General features: G+C 44.6%; 1 protein-coding gene and 2 long non-coding RNA genes across 3 annotated transcripts in view; 2 read left to right on the forward strand and 1 right to left on the reverse strand.

The window, feature by feature from the left end:
* Positions 1-2,311: 2,311 nt before the first annotated feature.
* Positions 2,312-6,034, reverse strand: IRF2BPL (interferon regulatory factor 2 binding protein like). The gene has a single exon (XM_002199983.7). The coding sequence runs from the start codon at positions 5,271-5,273 to the stop codon at positions 3,060-3,062; it is 2,214 nt and encodes a 737-aa protein (XP_002200019.3). The 5' UTR covers positions 5,274-6,034; the 3' UTR covers positions 2,312-3,059.
* Positions 6,035-6,290: 256 nt separating this feature from the next.
* The window catches only part of LOC140684315 (uncharacterized), a 41,072-nt gene continuing 26,967 nt past the window's right edge, over positions 6,291-20,395 (forward strand). The window contains exons 1-2 of the long non-coding RNA XR_012056430.1: positions 6,291-6,691; positions 10,288-12,482. This is a non-coding gene — a long non-coding RNA (uncharacterized lncRNA). The remainder of the gene's footprint in view (positions 6,692-10,287; positions 12,483-20,395) is intronic.
* On the forward strand, positions 12,490-20,380 carry LOC140684316 (uncharacterized). Its single transcript, XR_012056431.1, has 2 exons — positions 12,490-13,199; positions 14,182-20,380. It is a non-coding gene; the product is annotated as an uncharacterized lncRNA (long non-coding RNA).

The raw sequence follows: 20,395 nt of genomic DNA on the forward strand, positions 1-20,395 counted from the left end.
AATGACCATCTGGACAAATAAATTAACTTACACCATTTATTCAAGCAAACATTCAGCTGTACCTTAAATAACTGGCAAGTATGGGGGATGGGAGCATTACTGTAATACTGTAAAATACAGAAATAAGCTGAATCTCTGTACATGAGACTCACTCAGCAGCTCCCTTTTCCTCCTCGAAAAAAGGTTACAACTTGTTTGTCAGCTGTGGACATCTTCAGACAGATAAAAACCTATGGAGTGGGTTCAAAGAAATGCTGGCTAATATGCCCAGACTGGCTGCTTAATGAGCCAGAGTAAAAGAAAAGGTCACATGGTTACAAAAAACCTCCATACAACAAACACCCTGTAGCTATGGTTAACTTTAATTAACTGCAGTATTACAATTCACTTCAAGTTTATTTTCCACCAATGTTTTACTGCACCTTACCTTTCCTTTGCCTGCTAAAAATCAAACTGATTAGTCTCATAAGTGGGCTTATGTTTCAAAAAGGAAGATCTTTTCAAAAATGATCTGAAATTTTAAAAATCCACCAGATGGGTCCCTTTCTAGCTATAACTACTGATGAATGATTTCAAGATTACAGGAGTGGTTCTGTTTATATAAATCAGGGTATTCAGACTTCTGTGATACAATTAAATATTGAATAGCCAGTAGTAGTTCTCTTTTAATAGCAGTTGCAATTCACATATTAATATTACTTCTCCTTAAGTTTAAAGTTGAATTTCAACCATGTGTACAATTTTTTTCTCTGCCAGTCATGAGCTTACAATGTTAATCTCCCTATCTCATGATTTTAAAATAAACTGCTGTGAGAATTGCATGCTTAGAAATAACTGAAAATAGGATCAGTACAAATCTCTATTCTAAAAAACATGTAAGTTGTATCCAACAATTAACTCAAAACATTCCTTTTCTGCATTATTTCTTTGATCCATTACATAAGAACAATATGCTTGGAGATTTTTAAGCACTGATATATCACTTGTCAGAAAAAAATTATATATATACACACACAGAGTCATTGTCTGAAATCACAGATATAGTGATGCCAAATACTAAATCTCAGAACATAACAAACCCCACCCCCTCCCCACACACACACGAAACAGCCAGAGTGTATCTATACAAGACTGCAAAGATCTGTAGGCACACTAAGCACATAGTCTCAAGGCTTCTACCATCCTTCCCACCAGGAATACAAATCAAGTATGTATTAAGACCAAGCAGATACCAAATGCCATCCAGACTTTCTTTTATACAACTATGGGGCTTTGGTGGGTGGGGATCCCTACTATTGAATTAAACTAAGAGCTCATACCCTATGATACTGTTGCATTTGGAACAGCTCTATATTCTGCTGATCAAACTGCAAAGGATTTCTGCAGTGCTGCTGAGTTTTTTTTCAGGTTTTCCCCTTTCCTCCATTTGCCTCACTGAAAAGGACAAAGTTCACGTTAGGTTTGTTTGCATTTTCTAGCTAGCATGAGGCCTGTGTATTTACTTTGCCTGTTGATCACTTAACAGGTACTACACTGCTCCCCTATCTCCAGAAAATGCCAATGTCACACAGAATTGTAAATTATACAAAGAATCACATATAATCATTGCCAAAAAGAAAGCATTCACTTCAGTGCTTAAAGGAAGCTTCCTTGCCTGAAAACACAATAAGGCCCCTGAACTGCTCATCAATTCAACTTATGAAAAGCCAATGCCTAAATGGGGTAGCAACCCACCAGCTGCAACACTAACTGTAGAAGCTGTTATTTCATGCTACCCTTTTCTGTACTCAGTTCAGCTACAGTCCTGCCTTACCATGAGTTTGTGGCTAATGTCTAACTCTGACAAGCACTCTTAAAATCAACCAAAATTATTAACTATGGGATGCTGGGTTGTTTGTTGGTTTTTGGTTTTTTTTGTGAAAAGAAGGCTTCATTTTAAATCTCAAGCCTTAATAAATTGCACAGACAATGTATGCATCCTGTATTGCAAACAGCTTGCAGCTGGAGAGCTACTGGAGGGGAGGAGAAGGGAGGAGGAAATGAGATGCAGGAACAGTAAATAGAAAATGCTTAGTCAGCAACCGTTACTGCAACATTAAAGGTGAAATGTAAATAGGCACAGTGCCAAGATTTAAGTAAGTTTGATAACACCATCGTCATCTTACTACATATAAGTGAAAATGTGCATACAAGTGCCACAATTATCACAACGAACTGCAGACTCTTGGTATAATGGAGACCTTTAAAAAGCCAACACGGCTTGTGCATACTGCCTAAGCTTAGGGAAAAATAAAACTTGCTACTCAAGAAGTATTAATATCAATTGAATTTATTACAATTTACTAAGCTCCAAGGCACATTACAGTGTTCTGTTAACTACAGAAATGTATAAAGGACAAACAGAGCATGTTTCTCATGTACAGCATTTTGCTCTACTGTTCAAAAGCATCCGTGCATCAATAAAAGCAAAAACAAAAAACACATGAAGATTAAAAAACGTTCAGATCAATAGAAACAAAATGAAACATTTTCCTTACAAACTTGCAACAAAAAAACACCCTCCCCCCACAGCCACCCCACCGTTTTGCAACAAAAAAAAAACCAAAAACGAAAAAAAAAAAAAAGGTGAAAGACTAACACTCAGGGCTTGTAAAACATAAGCTGTCACCATTTTTGTAGCAATTTTTTAGGCATCAACACTGGCCTTGGCAAAAAAAAATTTTTTTTTTGTCTTTTGTGTTTTTCTTCTTCTTTCAGAGAAGTGCATACATTTACAAAAATACACACCAGCAGCAGGTAATCGCTAAGGGCTATTAACTGTGTACCTAGCCAACACACTGCCAAAGAAATGAGAACAGGTATTATGTAGTAACCAAACAATATTATATTCTGTTTAACAAAAACCAGCTCTATCCTTCAAATGAAGAAGAGTACATACCTTTGTTTCAAAATATAGAAACATACGACGAAAATAATGTCTATACATAAGACTAACTTTTGCAGTTTGTTATATTCACAATTCTACATCTTCAGGAGTCTGAAGGGATTGGATTTCTTACTCAAGGGTCTCTCTCCTTTTTCACTTTAACGTCCCCAGCTAAAATGGTCGCGATCTCGCCCTGCATAAATGCCCAAGGCACATTGGAACCGACTAGGGGGCATTTCTCTCCACTGGGGCAGTAGACTTCACCAGTCGCCCCTTGGGCCTTGATGCTTTCTCTGGAACAAGGGAAGCAGAACTTGTGGCTGGGCACAGAGGGGCACTGAACAAAGTGGGTGTCCTCCAAGCGTTCGTGGCAAATGGTGCAGCACAGGGGCCCACTGTTGGCCATGGGGGAGTCCGGAATGTTTTGCGGGTGCACTTGGTCCATGGCGGGGTGGGTGCTGGGGGGAGGAGGGGCCACTTGCAGGTTCATGTCCCCGTTGCGGGAGGCCAGACGGCGCTGGCCCGGCACCGAGGCCGGGGACACGGGGCTGCTGCTGTTCCTGCGGGTGGACGTGGTGGAGTGCACCGAGCTGCCGTCCTTGGGCGAGTGGGCATTGCCCAGCGTGTCGGCCACCGACATGAGGGCGGCCATGGGGGACTGTCCGTTCTGGGGGGCGGACTCGGGTGGCGTGGTCCGGTTGGAGTGAGGCCCGAGGGGCGGCGGCGGCGGGGGACCCCCGCCATGCACCGCCCCGAAGCCCCCGGCCGACATGGTGAGCTTGAGCGCTTCGCTCTGACTGGCCATCCACTGCTGCCGCTGCTGCTCGTCGCTGAGCTTCAGAGCCCCCTCGGCCGAGTCCGAGGGTTCAGGAGAGGCTTTCCTCTTGCGCATCGCCCCGCCGCCGCCGCCGCCGCCGCCACCACCAGGTCCCCTAGAGGCGGCGGCCGTGCCCTGCGCCCCGCCGGCCCCGGCCCCCGGCCGCGGGAGACTCACCAGCGCCGTGGGCAGCATGGGGCAGCTGGCGTCCAGGTAGGGCTGCGGCAGCATGTCGGCGCCCACCAGCTCCTTGAAGAAGCGCACAGACTCGGGCAGCAGGTCCCCCAGGAGCCGCCAGTCGCCAGAGCCGTGCTTCTTCTCGTACTCCAGGTACTTGAAGCCCGAGGAGAGGCCGCGGCCGAAGTCCTTCATACAGTCCTGGTACATCTGCTTGGCCACGCCAGAGGCGCTGGAGAAGACGGTGCCGGAGCCGCTAGGGTACTCGATGAAGAGTTTCAGCTCATAGTCCATGCCCGGCTTGGAGACGGCGTCGAAGGCAAAGACGCGGCCCAGCAGGGCGTGATCCTTCTTGAAGCGCACCTCGTAGGGGGTGCAGCCGGCCAGAGTGAGCAGCGTGTCCCTCACGATCTTGGGCTTGCTGGCCCACTCCTCGGCGCGATTCCGCAAACTCTCGCTAAGCTCGGCCAGCGCCTCCGCGTTGCGCTGCTTCTCCTTCAGCTCCCGCTCTTGGTCACTGCTGGATACCGAGCCCGGCCGCTTGCCGCAGGCCTCGGAGGACGAGCCGCCGCCTCCCCCGGCACCGCCGCCGCAGGTGCCCCCTTGGGAAGAGGCGGAGGGAGCGGGGGGACCCCCGCCGCCGCGGCCGCTCAGGCCCCCGTGCGGCGGAGGCAGCGCCACGCCGGAGGCAGCGGGGCCGTTCAGCAGCGTCTGCGGCAGCAGGTTGGGGGGCACGTTCATCTGAGCGCCGGCGGCCCCCGGGGGCAGGCCAGACACGAGCCCCCCGTGCGCCCCGCGACGGGAGGAGGAAGAGGAGGAGGAGGAGTTGGGGCTCTGCCGGTTCAGCTCCGGTGGCCCGTCCTCAGGCTGCTTGGGGAAGCCATTGGGGCCTCCCAGTCCGTTGGGCAGGCGGGCGCCATGGCTGCTGCCCAGGCTGCCCGGCGGCGGCGGGTACTCGAAGCGGCTGCGCTGCTCCGCCGCGGCGGCGCTGAGCCCGTAGCGGTCCAGGCTGGACTGGGTCAGCCCCGCCGAGGCCGCCTTGGAGGTGGCATCCACATGGTTAAGCTGCTGCTGGGCCGCCGCCGCCGCCGCTTCTTTGGCGGAGAGCGTCACTGCCTTTACGCCGACCGGCGGCGGGGGGCCCGGGGAGCGACCGTCCTGGAAGCAGCCGTGCGCCCGTTTCAACTGCCGGGCCGTCTCGATCACGAACTCGATGCGGTCGGCGCCCTCATAATTAACGCAGCCCCGGCAGACGGGCTCCGTGAAGTCCCAGATCATGGCCCAGGGCATGCGGGGCAGATCGCATAGGTAGCATGACTGCCTCCGCGACGAGGACACCTGCGCGGCGGACATGGTGCTGCTGGCTGGGGAGCTGCTGCCGCTGCCGCCGGGGTAGGGGCTGGCTCAGTCTTCCCCCGCGGGCTGCACGGAGGGGGGGGTGGCTCTCCGTACCTGATCCTGTTGCCCCTTTCAGCAAGGGGGATCGTCCGCTTTTAGTTCGCTCCTGCTGCCGGAGATGGCTTCTTCTACCTGTGGTCCTGTCGCTGCTGCCCTGGTGGGGTGGGAAACGATTCCACTGCTCCTCCGGGGGGTTGGCTGGGTGGGGGTCGCTTTCTAGCCGCTTCTGTTTCCCTGCGCTCTCTAGCTCTCCGCTTGCTGCTGCTCCTCCTCCGGGAGGAGGCGGAGGTGCACGAAGGAAGATTGGGGGGGGGGGGTCACCTTCCACCCGCCACGGCTGCCTCGTGAGCTTGCAGTTCGGTACGTGCCTATCCACCGCCGTGAGCAAGACAGGGGCACCCACACGAAGCTGTTCGATCCCGACAGCGGCGGCTTCCCTGAGGGCTGGCGGAGCTGTGGCAGTCCGGGAAGCAGCAGCAGCGGCGGCGGCAGCAGCGTGGCGAGCGGCGCCGCCTGCTCCTCACTCACATCCTCGCCGCTACTCGCAGTCCGAGCGCGGGGTGCTGCGCGCCGCCGCGTGTGGCTGCGCGCCCCCTCCGCCGCGCCGCGCTCCCCCCGCGCCGCGACGCCCCTCCCCTTCTCCGCGCCGTGCTCCCGGCTCGGCTGCACCCGGGCGGGGCCCCGCGTCACCGCCGAGCGCCCGCGCCCCGCTCCCCTCCCCCCGGCCGCCGGCGCAGAGCCCACTTGTTGCGCGGGGCGCGCATGCCCGGCGCGCTGCCCGCGCCCTCCCCGGCGCGGCCGCAGCTGGAGCGCGGCGGGGCGCGGGCAGCCTGCGCTGCCGGCTATGTTTGGAAACTTGAACGCCAGATCGCGCCCTCACCCTCCTCCCCGGCCGTGCTGCCGGCCCCCCGCCGCGGCACCGCGGTCAGGACGCGCATGCACACTCGTCGTCGTGGTGGTGGTGGGTTTTTTTTTTTTTTTTTTTTTTTTTTTTTTGGTTGGTTGGTTGTTTTTTTTCCCTGACTGCGCTTTCTAAGTTCAGATGTCTCGCTTTCGGGATTTTGTAAGCCCGCGGTTCGTCCCGCTTTACTTCCGTGACGGCTGCGCGGCTTTTTGCCACCGCGACTGTCGGTGGGATTCCCGTGCGCTCCGACTGCTGAGGCAAATGGGGGATCCCGCCTTAATATCCAATTTCGTGTTTCTCTTTCAGTGATCCTAGTGACAGAATGACACAGTTTATGTAAGCCTGTGACTGCATCAGAAGCTCTTCCACTTTTGATTTGTTTAAACCAGCCATGTTTGCCAAGTGTTTAAGGTTGGGCTGGGAAAGATAGTGCTGTGCATTGCTCAAGGGTGTAGGAGAGGCCAGGCAGGTGAGTGAGTAATCTCTGTGATCTCATCTCGCTAATGTAAAGGGACATAGGATTTCCCCGGCGTTGTGAGAACACACGGCTCTTTTTTTTTTCCTTCTATTTCTCCCTTTAAATAGCTAGCTAACATTTGCATAACACTGTTAACAGTCAAATTACTTAAAACAACCTCGGTTCATGCAAATAAGCCAAGAATTCATTTCACCGGGAGAAAAACAAAATAAACCCCCCCCGAAGCTTTCCTTCTCCCGCCCGCGATCCCCGAAGTTGCCCGCTCCCCGCCCGGCCCCGCGGCCACGCCGGTGCCCGTGCTGGCCAGGAACGGCTCTGCAGAACCCGCTTTTGCTGTCGTTGCAGTCGGCAGCCGTTCTTGCAAACATCGACATCGCTGCCTGCGTCCAAAGAATAATAAAGTGTTACTGCGAGGACGCGGTTCGGCCGGGACCCGGCGCGGGCGGCCACCGGCATCGCGTCACTGGCGCGCAGCCGGCCGCGGGTGCCCGCGGAGACAGCGCGCAGCGGGGGGGCCGGGGGAAGCAGTCGGCGAACGCGGAACCTCTCCCAGCTGGGCTGTGTTGGGTGGATTTCTTTCTTTCAGTATCTCTTCCTGATTCCTTTGTTGCTAGAAACGCCGAAATCCCCGTCCATTGCAGGTTTCCCTCTGTGCTTTAAAAGGACTTAAGTGTTTCTATGGCGGGGTGCCACGGCTCCCTTACACCGGCACGCTCAGCAGCCATGCAGCACCAACGGGGAAAGACATCTTCTATTCGATTAATAACGTTTTGGAACTCACATGACAAGAAAACCCCTTCCTTTAAATATTTAATTTCATATCACCAATATGTGCCATTTCCATTTTTAGTTGTCCAAAGCATTTTATATGTATCTGGTTCTAGTCTATAAAACTGGCAAATGAGTCTGATTATACGTGTGTGGAATTATTTTATAGGGAAAGCTTAATGAAATGCACACATTGAAGTTACAGAAATGGTAGGACCAGATAAAATACAGTTAGAAAATCAATTGTGACAAAGTGACTCATTTTCAGGGGAAGCTTGTAGGGGCGGGTAAGCAGAGATAGAAAAGTCTTTGAATTATGTGAGTCTCTTGTATGCAAATTGGCTGAAGAAGATGCGCTAAAGGGGAGTGGATTTCACCCTTAAAAATTTCACACCTAAACTGTGGACATTACAGAAGCTTCACAGAAGTATGGCAGATGAAAGCTGGTCAAAGTAAAATCTTTGCTTCCAGCCACAGTGATTTAGTGATGGCTGCAGGATTTCTACATTAATATGTCTCTACTTCACTAAATAAGCATGTGTTCCCTCTGATTCATACTGGAATGTCAGCTCCTTTCCTATCCTTTTACTGCCTCACATTGATCTTCATATGAGGAGCAGAACTGGGCTGTGGTCAACCTCTGCTCAAAAAACTCAAGTTGCTTTCCCTTCATGCCGCATGTCTAAGAATGCAGAACTGCAACATATCCTGACTGTATTTCAGTCCCCGGGTTACACATGACAAGGCACTCCATGTGCTTGAACTACCCCTCACCCTGGATCCTCGATCCACTGAATCCTCCTGCAAGAAAGCCCTTTTTTGGTAAACTCACCTCACAGGAACAAACTTCTTGGCTCACAAGAGCAGTCTTTATAGTGGGTGTAAATAATAATCACCTTAGATATAATCTAGTCTTAGAAAACCATTTACAGGTGCTGTCAACTCCCTTTATAGTTTGTGAATAGAAAAAGAGAGAGATTAGCATCTGTGACCCGACCAAACTGCCTTTACTCTTACTTGCAGGATACACAGTTGCAGAAATATGTTTGTCTTTCCGTAATGATTAAACTTTGATTTAAACTTTGGTCATGGGCACGTACTGTACCATTACGCAAGCAGCACTTAAGGATGAAGTGTCAGCATAGCAACAATATGGCCAGCAGCAGCAGTGATCTCTGCAAAGCTGATTGATGAAGAGAACTGCAATGTAAATGCAAATAAATGCCACGCTGTGGCACCTTCACAGGGAACGACTTGTCAGTATCAATCTAATCTGGGTAGGGGAAAATAGATTAAACGGTAGCAATGTAACAAGCTTCCCTATCTATGGCAACACTGTCCTTGCAAGGGTAGCAGCAAGCTTTCCCGCTCACCTTCTGCCTTTTCTCTTTGCCATGCAAGTGATGGGACAGGAGCAATCAGATTGGTCTTGCTGAATTTATACTAAACATGCCTGGTGTTTACTTAGCTCTGAAATAATCCAAGAATTAATATTACTTTTGGAGGAAGCAAAGAGGAAGCCCAAACAATTAATCCATTCAGATGTCTAATCTGGCTCACTGAAAGAAAGAAGCGAACAAACAAAAAATAGTGTAAGAACTTCCCAAGCAGTAGATTGCAAGGAGGAACGAAGCTGTGGCTGCAAGCAATTGCTACCCAGCTACTGTTTTCTGTGCAGGAACGCAAGTCAGCACTGTGGATGCAGCATTAAGGATTCCACAGAAATTGCCCAAAGTTTATCACCTGCCAGTAGTCTCAAGGGACAAGGACTATAATTTTCACAATCAGAAGTGGAATCTACTAATTCCATCCTTTCAGTCCTAGGATAAATACTGACACCTGATAACCCCTTTTCCTTTATTCCTATTACCATATTTTTATTTGATAGTACACACATGCACATATGGGTCTGTGTAACAATAAAACAGCAGGTGAAGCATCAATTTAAATGAAGGAATCAAAATGATCATACAAAATACAGTGTGCAGGAGCTGGCCACTATCTTTCCTAGAGCAATCAGCAGGTATGGAAAGCAGAGGGTGCAACACACCATGAAGGACAAAGCAACAAAACTCAGGTGGCCTGGCTGCACCCCAGGCACTGCTCCGTGCCACTCCCAGACATGAGGTCCCAAAACACGGTGGTTACTGTAGATCTGGATGAGAGAGGAGTACTGCAGATTATCGATCAGCTGTCCAGTGTTAATTATGCAGAATATAAGACAGCCCCAAAGTTTGCAAGTGATAATAATTAGGAGCCCATGATCTCAGCAGCTTGGGAATGAACAGTCTGGTCTGGCTCTAAACGCTCACAGCCTGGCTATATGTTTAACTCTTTCCTGCTTGCTTTAAGAAGTTTTGGCACTGATCACTGCAGCTATCAGAGCAGCTGGCTCTTCTGCAGGCACTTACAGAAATGGCGCTTTCTTTACTGATCAAAACAGCAGCTACAGCTCGAAAAAAATACAAGAATGAGAAGGGTAGCACACTCCAGAAAGTGTAATTTACATGGATTTACCTCAGAATAGCAAATAAAATCCGTCACAATCAAATGACTGGCTTCAAAACAATGCAGAGATTAGCAGTGAACAGAGCACTTGGTGGTAAAGAGAGTGTGTTCAGCAAATCAAAACACAAACACTTCAGGAAGAAGTTGCATAATTTTGTCAAATTAAAAGTTAAACAACATTGTCTTCTACTAGAAGCTGCCAGGAAGTGTCAAAACACTCAGTTACAAAGAATAGGAATAGTTACATGTTTCTGTTTATCATTTCAGTTCTCATCTCATTATAATTCTGTTTTTTTCCTACTATTTTTCAGGTAGTGAGTCTTGCTGACATACAGAGTTTATTGTGTCTCCACCTAGGAACTCTTCTTAAGACGCGTTTCTTAACGGACGCTGCTTCTCGTTTCCTCTGCTTTTCCCGGTCCCATTTCCACATGGGCGCTGGAGCGCGGAGCCGAGGGCGCAGCGGGGCGGGGGCTGCCCTGCCCGCGGCCGGGCCGCGCCCCGTGTGCAGCGCGGCGGCTCCCCCGGGCCCGGCACAGCCTCTGGCTCCTGCCTCGGCAAGCGCTGAGAGGGGTCCCTCTTTGAGAGCCACCCCACACCGATTTTCCTACCGCTGTCTTCAAGTTTTGAAAACCTGCCTGGGAGCCTAGATTTCCACACATTAACCTTTGCCAAACCTTACAGTGCAAAATAAGACACCTATAATTAATTCTGCTCACTCTGCAAGGGACTAACGACTGGGCAGTGTGTTTTAGGCTGGGATATGCATAGCTGGGGCCTCTGCTGTTGTTATTTTTACATTTTCCTGGACTGTTTTCATCTTACATCCTGTGGACGTAGTAAACAATCAACAACAATGAATCAACTGAATCGGTACATTTTTAAGGCTATTCCCACTGAGAGCCACTTGCACTTTCGTGGCAGTTAAGAATCTGCCAAACATTAGCTTAGTTACCAGCAAGACAGGCTCCTCCCTCCCTTCACCCCATACACAGATTGTTTATCAAAACGTGCTGCCAAGAAAAATATCCCTGCTTTTGGCCTCCACCAGTGATTAATAACACTTGAGAACTGAACAAAACTGTACTGTGTTTTCCAAAAAATGAGGGAGGTGGGAAAGGGGGGAAAAAAAGAAAAGAAAAGAAAAGAAAAGAAAAGAAAAGAAAAGAAAAGAAAAGAAAAGAAAAGAAAAGAAAAGAAAAGAAAAGAAAAGAAAAGAAAAGAAAAGAAAAGAAAAGAAAAAGAAAGAAAAGAAAAAGATTCTGACACTATTTTAAGTTATTTCACTCAGCATTACCTCCTTTTCCTCTCTAACTAGGCCATCTGAAAAGACCAAACCCGCTTTTTCTCGAAGACCATGTTACAAGTGCTGATTAATATTGTTATTGAAAGAAGGATGATATGGACAGAGGATAATGGTGAGAATAGAAGGGGGGGGGGGGGTGGGGGCAGTTTCTTTTATTAGCACATATCAAGATGAGCCATGAGGAGAAACCAAGAGGAAAAAAAAAGATCATTTACTTTCCTTACAAAGACTGTTGGTAAAATTCCTAAGGGAGACTAAGTGCCAAAATTAACTGTCTTGGTGTATTACTTTTAGACACTACTGCCTGGGTGAATTAAGTCAAATCTTCAAGCAGCAGCCAAAGATAGCTGCAAGGTGAAAAAGAGGCTCTACATTTCCTTGGTTTTTTGGTGAAACTCACAAATTTGTTGAGATTGTCTTTGCTCCAGGGTTTTTCATCTCTCTCTTTCTCTCTCTCTTCTCTCTCTCTCTCTCTCACACACTCTCTTTCTGTCTCTCTTTTGCCTTCTGGGCTATTTTTACTATTTTATATTTGGCATTAAAAATATGTTTTGTAATGGGAAGGCAAGGTAAGAAACAAGCAATTGTTTAGAAAAAGAGAAAAGTAAAAAAAAAAAAAAGAATACAGCCTCACATACCATATCTATTTATGTGTATACATACACATGAGAGTATACTTATGTATGTAAGTAATATCAGGTATTTTTCATTACTCTGTTCTCCAAAAAACAACATTTAGTAAAAGATAATAAACAGCTCTTGAACAGTGGGATATAGACTAGTGAAAACAGTTTACTGAAATTAATGATGCTGGATTGAACCAAACCTTCCTCCCTTTGGAATTAGTGCCAGACATAGTTTTCCTGAACCCTGTCCAACTGCCTGAGCGACAGACAATTTTCATTCTATTTGTGCTAAAGGCTTATGACTAGTGCTGGAAAATGAAGCCCTTGCCCTTGATCTCAGTGCAGATTAAAAAAAAAAAAAAAAAAAAAAAAAAGCAGAACTGTGCCAATTTGTTTCCTCTGCCAGTAGAAGCCCTTGTGCTCTGGGTAATGCAAAACAATAAAAAGTTCACATGAAGACTCTCCACTGAAAGGAAACCCACCAAGAGCCATGTATCTCTGCTACACTCATCAGCCAGCTTCCATGATTCTCGCCAGCTTCCAAGATTCTCACAATGTCATCAAAATGCAGAGGGTAAGGGCAAAAAATAGTTACCAGCCAGTAATACTGTTTTATTTTTCTTTTTCACATCTAATTGCTATGCATTTGATAATGACTGCTAAAAACACTCCACTGTAAATAACCATCCTCTCCCTTTTGCTAACACTAATCTTTCCATTTTCAGGTACTGCATGTAGATTTAGGGCTGTGCAGCCCCTGTTGTCTGAGCTAATTCTATTTCTAAGGGATGAAATACACATTTGACATACACCCCCCTAGTTATAAACAGTGGCTATACCGTAGTGCTGTCAGCCAGTTAATCTCTGATTGCTTTTTCCTAGATTATTAATAAAATTAGAATCCCAAGCAGAAGGCGTTTGCTTTCATTGTACAGTCTGCACTTGTGACATGGTACATGTGGAAAATTTTGAGTGCACTGCAGTGAATGGTCTGGGGGTTAGTTTTTAGCTTCCGCTAAGTACCTGGCAGGCTGCCATGCTGAAGGATTCTGGGAACTGAAAGGCTCCCAAGTACAAACTGCCAGCATTAAGCAGTCCTGACAGCTCTGCTCCTTCCACACTTGGCAGCAGTTCAAAGTGCTCTTTCATTTGAAAGGCTGGAAGGCTGCCATGTGCAATGCAGATTTGCTGTGCCTGCTCTCATAAGGAACTGATAAATGCCGTTGCTGTTGCCATGGGGACAGGAGGCTATCAGAATGGCCTTGTGATCTGCAGCCTCTCAGCTCTGCAGGTTTGGGTTTGGGGGGTTTTTGGGTTTTGGGGTTTTTTTGTTGGGTTGGTTTTTTTCGTGTGTGTGTGTGGTTTTTTTTTTTTTCTTTCTGAGATAGTGAAAAAAAATGTTCTAGAGAAGGTTAACTCTTGAAGGACAGGAAGCGCTGATTTGAAAGGACAGGGTGAGCCTCTGTGCGTGGCTCCTCTGAAGTGCTGGGAACAAGATTAACACATACCTGCCAACTGTCCCTATTCCGGAAGGACTGGCCCCAGGGCTTTTTGGTTTGGGGCTTATTTTTGTTTTTTGTTTGTTGTTTTGTTTTGTTCTGGTTTTTGTGTGGGGTGCTTTTTTTTTTTTGGTGGTTTTTTTTTTTTTTGGTTTTTTTTTGAAAGCCAGGAGGGAGGGAGGAAGTGAGAAGTAAGGACCTCCTTCTCCCCACTCAGTCCCTTAAGATTCCTCTTCTAGCTCAGGATCTCCCAACATAATTAAAAGGATATCCTCTTTCTTCCCCTCACTATCCCCACACAGAGTTTTCAGCTGCTGTGGAAAAGAATTAATTTACCACTGGATGTTGTAGCATGCCTGATGTCTTTAGCTCTCACTAACATCAGTGGATTAACATCAGCTAGCAGGATTAGACCCATTACGTGCACTCCACGTGTGGTTAGTGTGAATAAAAAGAATGAACAGTGTGATACAAGACTGCATGTTTAAGAGCAATCTTAGTGATGATGCAAGTCCTGAGAGTGAATTTCAGCTTGTCCTAGTTCCCAAGATTAAAATAAACACACCTTTGAGCTATGCACTGTTTGAGTATGTGTATAGATGAGAGTGCATATCTACTTCTGTAAAGGTGTAGAGAAAAATATAGGCAGCAAATATTTTAGTCAGAATTTATACTCATTTCCCTATGTTGTTTTTTCTCTTGTTTGGTTTTTTTTTTTTTTTTTTTTTTTTTGTTGCTTGTCTTTCACATTGTTTCTTTCCATCTCTGTTACAGCAATAGATCTGTCTTCCCTAAAGACATTTTGCTGCAGAGCAGTAAACTGAATCCTGTTTAACCAGGGCGAAGTCTGAGCATGACATCATAGCAGGGAACAATGGAGTGCATCACTGCTCTCCCTGACCACACGGCAAACTTAGGGCGGCATTTAAAAATATCAATATGGGCATGTTTACACGCTCATGCAAAATGCAATCTGCATTCAGATAGTGGCATAAAACAATAGAAAAGACAAAGCACTGGGGGAATCTTTTTTGTATACTCAAGTGTTAACAGTCTGAGAGCTTTGTTCAAACCTGGGCAAAAAAGTCCATCACCCCCATGTGAACAAATCCTCCCTTCTGTCTCTAAACATGGATCTCTGCCTTTCAGAACTGTATACATCTATCTTCCGAATATACGTAAACAGTGTTATATGAAATGAAGTATTAAAACAGAATGTCAAGCCATATTCAACAGATAATCTGATTAACCACCTGCTGGTTAACCTGTAGCTTTTTTAAATAAACACCACCACTCTTACTTATTTGACTTTCACTCCACTTCGGTTTTACTTATTTTTTTACTGTATTAAGTTTTAAAGCTTTTTGGTTTTGTGTTAATCAAAGATTTGAATGAAGAAAGTAGTCATTTGAAAAACATACAAGAGAGAATTTTTAAGGAGTAACAGAGAAATACATGCTATGTGTGTGTACACATACCCACACACTCCCTCTACCTTTTCTAAATTCTCTTTTCTCTTATATTTTCAAGCAAATTAAAGCATATGTGATTATGAGTTTTGTATCTGACATTAGATTCTGATGGTTAAAACTATCAGCATATTCAAATCAAAATAAAAGTTACTTATATACATTTACGAAGCAATTTCAAAATTACAAACAAGGCCGTATTTCACAAGTCTTTGCACCACAATGAGCTAGGCCAAAGGAAATATTTCTTCCTGATTGCTTGGGATTATTATTTTTTTAAAAATAAATTAATAAATGTGAAGTTAATTGTAATTCTACTGTAATATCTTTACCTGATTCTCTCTGGGTTCTTGCCTATGGTTGTCATGGTAATTTGATAATTCTGGCTTGTTCTCTACACACTCTGTTTGTCTCACTGGATTTCCTGATTATTCAGAAAATTATTTTAAAAAATCCTCCTGTCTCTCTCCCTCTGCCCCCATTCTGACTCAATCCTGCTTTTTTCATTCATTTAGCATAGAGGAATGTGTACTATTTTGCTACTAATCTGTTAGGGTGAAGCTGTTTGCTCCACTTATCCGAAAATGGAGATAATGAGCATACATACTAGAGCTCTTCTTAAATTATCTTCCATAGTCTATGATAGCGGATAGAGAGGAAATGTGGAAAGATAACTTCATATAGATTTCTTGTAGAGTACTTGGATCTTAATCCTATGGATATTATTTAGGGTTTAACTGCTGCATTTCTGACAGCAGAAACATGTATTCAACTCTTGCCTTCTCAAATGTGACAGATACATTTGTACCTAGAGCAACAGTCAGAATATATTCTCTCTTTATGACAGAGTGGAAGCAATATTTTTATTCAGGGGTTCAAGTGACAATTTATGCCACAAGACACAAACTGATCATGCTCTGAACGCACCAGTGAAACTCAAAGAAAAATGCACACAGCTAAGTAATATTTAGCTCAGGTGTGTATTTACAAAAGGTTTATGTCATTGATATGTGCATATTTTAAAAGCACTCGGCATTAAATTATGTATACAAATATATATGTACATATTATAGATGTATACATAATATATATGTATGAAGGTACATAAAATTGCTTTTTTGGGAGCTGGGGTTCTCCCCCAGGCAGTACAGGATATTGTGATAAAAGCATGGAATATCATTTGTACCTATGGTTACTTCAAATAATTTGCTTGAATATTACATCTCATGTTAATACTTTTCATAGTCCTTGTACATTTAGCCTCTACACTCTTTAGGAAAGGGTATATATTTTGTTTTGCTGCTCAGTACCTCATACAACTACAGCCTGAAATCATAAGAATCTCAAATAATTATTTCAAGGCAAGTAATTCACCATCATTATGAGTAATTACTGAAAGTATGGTCCAATTTATTACAATTTTGACACAGTAATTTCCACTTTACAGTGTCTTTACAATGCATCAATGGAATTTGCAGTCCCTCTGAATTAAAAGTATCTAGTATCAACTAGAAGAACCTGTACCAATGAAGGCTACAAATTCTTCTGTGTGGCCTCCTTTGCTTACTTCTTCTCTTTCTTGTGTGTAAAGCACATTTGGGATTCAAGTCCTTTTGATGGCAACATGCTGTGGAATCTGCTAAACTCAATAAGTAGTCAGTCCAGCTGTGACAGCCCCTCTATCACAACCTATTGCCATAATCTAGGACATCAGTGACATTATCTCACAGTCTGCGACATCACTCTGTGAATCACAAGACTAGTAAAGGTTGCTGTTGGTGTCACAGGTGGTATTTGTCATGTGAATGCAATGTTCACACTCAGTTTTAACTGTGAAAATGCTGTTAAAATAACCCCTTGTACCTATAAATTTATTTGGATTTTTTTCAACTGTACAAATCCTATCTTCTTCTTACTTTGATTTTCAAATTTTTATTGTCAGTAAAATAAAAACGACATATTTTATTCAATTCCTATGTAATGTAATAAAGCAGCAATGAACACATTTTTTACATGCTAAAAACCACCTATCTCTGCTACTGAGCAGAAAAGGGTTCAGTAAATCACATGTAGGATATCTAATGTTAAAATGTTCTTAAATTTACTTTGAATTCCTATTTATTCATGTATTTCTACAATGTAAACACTGTAGAAACTCAATAGACCATACACTTCATACTTAGCACAAAAATTGTGCCCCCTCATTTCTGAAAAGAAGACTGAGCAGGGCAATGGCGTATTTTACATTCTGCTAACACCTAATTATTTTTATTAAACATATCCAGTAGCATGTATTATTTGAGCAATCACAAATATTTACAAAGAAAATACAGTCTTGAAAGCAACCTACATGAAGATGCTTTTTTTATTTTCCTAGAATGTTGTTTGTTTTCATACCTGCTAATTGTTAAAAGTCAGTAATCTGTTGTGATCTTACTTTTATTTGTGTAAATTAGTAGTCTTGCTGCACAAATTATGAAGGCTTTTCCATGCAAGTGTACCAGGCTCAGCTATTTCATTTAAAAGTCAGTGTGCTCCAGTCCATTTTTTTATTACTGTTATCTTTAGTTCTGTGAAGCCTTGGAACATTTCCCAGTCTGGATCTACAGAAAGTTTCCCAGGAAAATGTATAAAGAGCCTGTGTTCTGCTCTACTCTGCAGTGCCTATGTGCTTTTAGTGAGCTAGGTCTTTGAAGACACAGCCCATGCATGGAGTCTAGTCAGGCTGAAAAATTTAGCAATTGAGATATTTTACAATCCAAAAATCTCTTTTAAACAAAGGTGTGGTTTAGCAGGACTGGCTGCTTCTGACCTCTTTCAGCCTCTTATTATTGCAGCTGCTATGATGTAAGGCTGAGTATGGTAAAGCTAAAGTGGCTGAGGCTCAGGGAGAAATGCTGAGAACAGCTGTTTTACTGTAAACATTAACAAGGGTTTGAGTTCATTTGCAAGCTGGGAGCATTCACAGTTTCTGCAGAAATACCTTGGGAATTTGTTCTAGATGTTCACAGCACACACACAAAAAAATTATCCCTTCTATACATTACTGCAGCTTTGAAAGAAGCAAATTCTCTACAGAGAGATGCATTCCATTAAAATCAACAGGGAATTTTTCACATTAATACACAGCTTCACACAGACGAGACAGACATACACACAGGGAAAGAAGCAATATTTATCTGCTTTAGCTATTTCTAAAGCTCCTATCACATTAGTATCTAAGTGCCAATTAGGTACCAAAAATACTCAGTTGTAGCAGACACTTATGTCTGCTGATTATTACAGAGCTACAAACAGAATTCTATCCAAGAGGGCAGAGAGGGATTTGAATGCTTTCCCCCTAGCTTGGTGCTGCAATTAATGGATATTATGAAACAAATTTCAGACCTAATTTCCTTCATTACATTCTCGAGGCTGCTTTATTCTGAAGCAAATGAAAAGTCTCAGACAAAGTGACCTTTGCAGGGAGCAGGGGACATTCAGTGACATCACATGCATCTGCATATGCACACACAGGCATACAGAGGGCCAGATCCTCCAGACACTGAAAGCTGTTTTTTTGCCACATTATCACTGCAGTGGAGTCTGTGAGGCAGCTCAGCCAGCTACTTGCACATCAGCCAGTGCAGATGTGACAAAGCCTCAGCTGGTTTGCAGCCACTGCAAAGACTGCAATGGCTCGCCCATTCCTGAGTCCTTGTGAAGGCACACAGTTTAGAAACGGCTGGGCCAAGCCTATTTCTCATGGATTACCAGCTACCAGAGTAGTTTATTTGGTATAGTGGTAGCTCCTGCAAAATTCAGTAGCTCTGCTGGTGTTACAGTTTACACAAGGGACCACGCTGGCAGGGAGACAGCCCTGGGATGATGTAAGGATGGCTTAAAGCTGCATTTTCACCACCCTCTCTGAAGCCTGCCAAGAACTGTTTGGCCAAAGCTTGGAGCCTGGGCAACAGTCCCTACTTACAAACTCCTTCTAGAAACTCCCCATATTAAATATAAAGCTATATAAATCTTCACTATCTTCTTCATTTGCTACTATTACGGTTCACAGCAAAGTAGCATAAACTCTGCTGAGCCCTTTGATAAAAGACCAAGGCAAACTTGGAATCCAGAAAGGCTTGTTAAAATTCATCACTTCATCGTAAAGTTGTGCCCATGCTGGTGGATATGGAACCCTTCAAAAGAGAAATAAAATTACCAATTGGACAAGTGATCTTTTTTATGTTCCCAGGACATTTCCCACAAATCTGAAAGTACTGAATTTAGTATATCTCTAGAATTCAAAGCTAGTTAACTATATTATGTTCTTAGACTGTGTTTATGCAGGATAATGGGAGGTTTTTGATGTCTGTCCTGTTTTATTGTGTTAATGTTATATAGTGTAATAGTTAGTGAAACAGCCACTGTCTCCTCCTCCAGAGTGGCTGTGTTTCTTCAGATCATTATTTGTTTTTATAGTTTGGGATGAAACAACATAAAATTCTGTCTACGTGGTACAGCTGCAAATAATGCTTCTCTTGCATCCCTGTATATAGAGGAAAATAAAAATATTCTGGGTGCCATTTCTTCCTGACCCCAGGTATCTTTAAATCTTCAAATTAGAGTTTCACCATCCATGTGTAACAATGGAGGCTTTGAAATGGAAATATATCTCTCTTTTTTCCTTCCTTCCATCCTTCCCTCTGACAAGATTTCAGACCTCTGGAATCACACCTGTTGTGAGTTACCTTTCCCTAGTCATACTTTTTTATTGTACAAATGTTCAAAAAAATACTCAGTTGTTTGCCTAGATCTTGTAACCAAAACAAGGCCCCAGCCTGTTCTCTTCCACTGCCCATGCCTATAATTTCTTCTCAAACTGAATGCTGAATGGGGATGAAGCCAGCATACTATTATGTTTGGAACCAGGTTCAATCCAGGAAAATGATACAAATGAACCTGGGAAATATGCTGCAGCTTGAGAAAGTAATAAAGCATGTTAGAGTGTTCACATGTAACTGGAGATGGAGGAGTTGCTTCCAGAACAGGGACTGGAAAGGACATACTGGCACCTGTGTAATTTGTGAACCACTGAAGTCAAATTCTTTCCTCTGTGTCTTGGCAAGCCCAGTGATCAGATGAGATGCTGTGGCCTGGCCAAAAGAGAGAAGGCTCTGGCACTACAGAAAACTCTTCTATAGCCAATTTTTCCTGTGCCAGTAGCTCTTCTCACCACCTCAAAAATGCTTCCTGAAGCACCAGCCCAAGCTCACTTTCTGCAACTCAATGAAACATCTGTCACCACCACTAGAAACATTGAAAGTGTGATGAGGACCTTACAGCACTGGGCCAGCAAAGAATAACCCTGCTCAAGGCTGGCAGCACATATTCAGGCTGCTTTATCAAGGCATGGTGATTCTGAAGGGCACTGAATGCTCTTTGCCAAAGCTTTCTGAGAAAACTAGGTCCAAAAGTGTTGGTGTTATACTGAAATTCCTATTAAACATCCCTGTAAGTTGAAACATTTGGTCTTGTTG

Source organism: Taeniopygia guttata, chromosome 5, assembly GCF_048771995.1.
Source record: "Taeniopygia guttata chromosome 5, bTaeGut7.mat, whole genome shotgun sequence".
In the NCBI taxonomy this organism is placed as follows: domain Eukaryota; kingdom Metazoa; phylum Chordata; class Aves; order Passeriformes; family Estrildidae; genus Taeniopygia; species Taeniopygia guttata.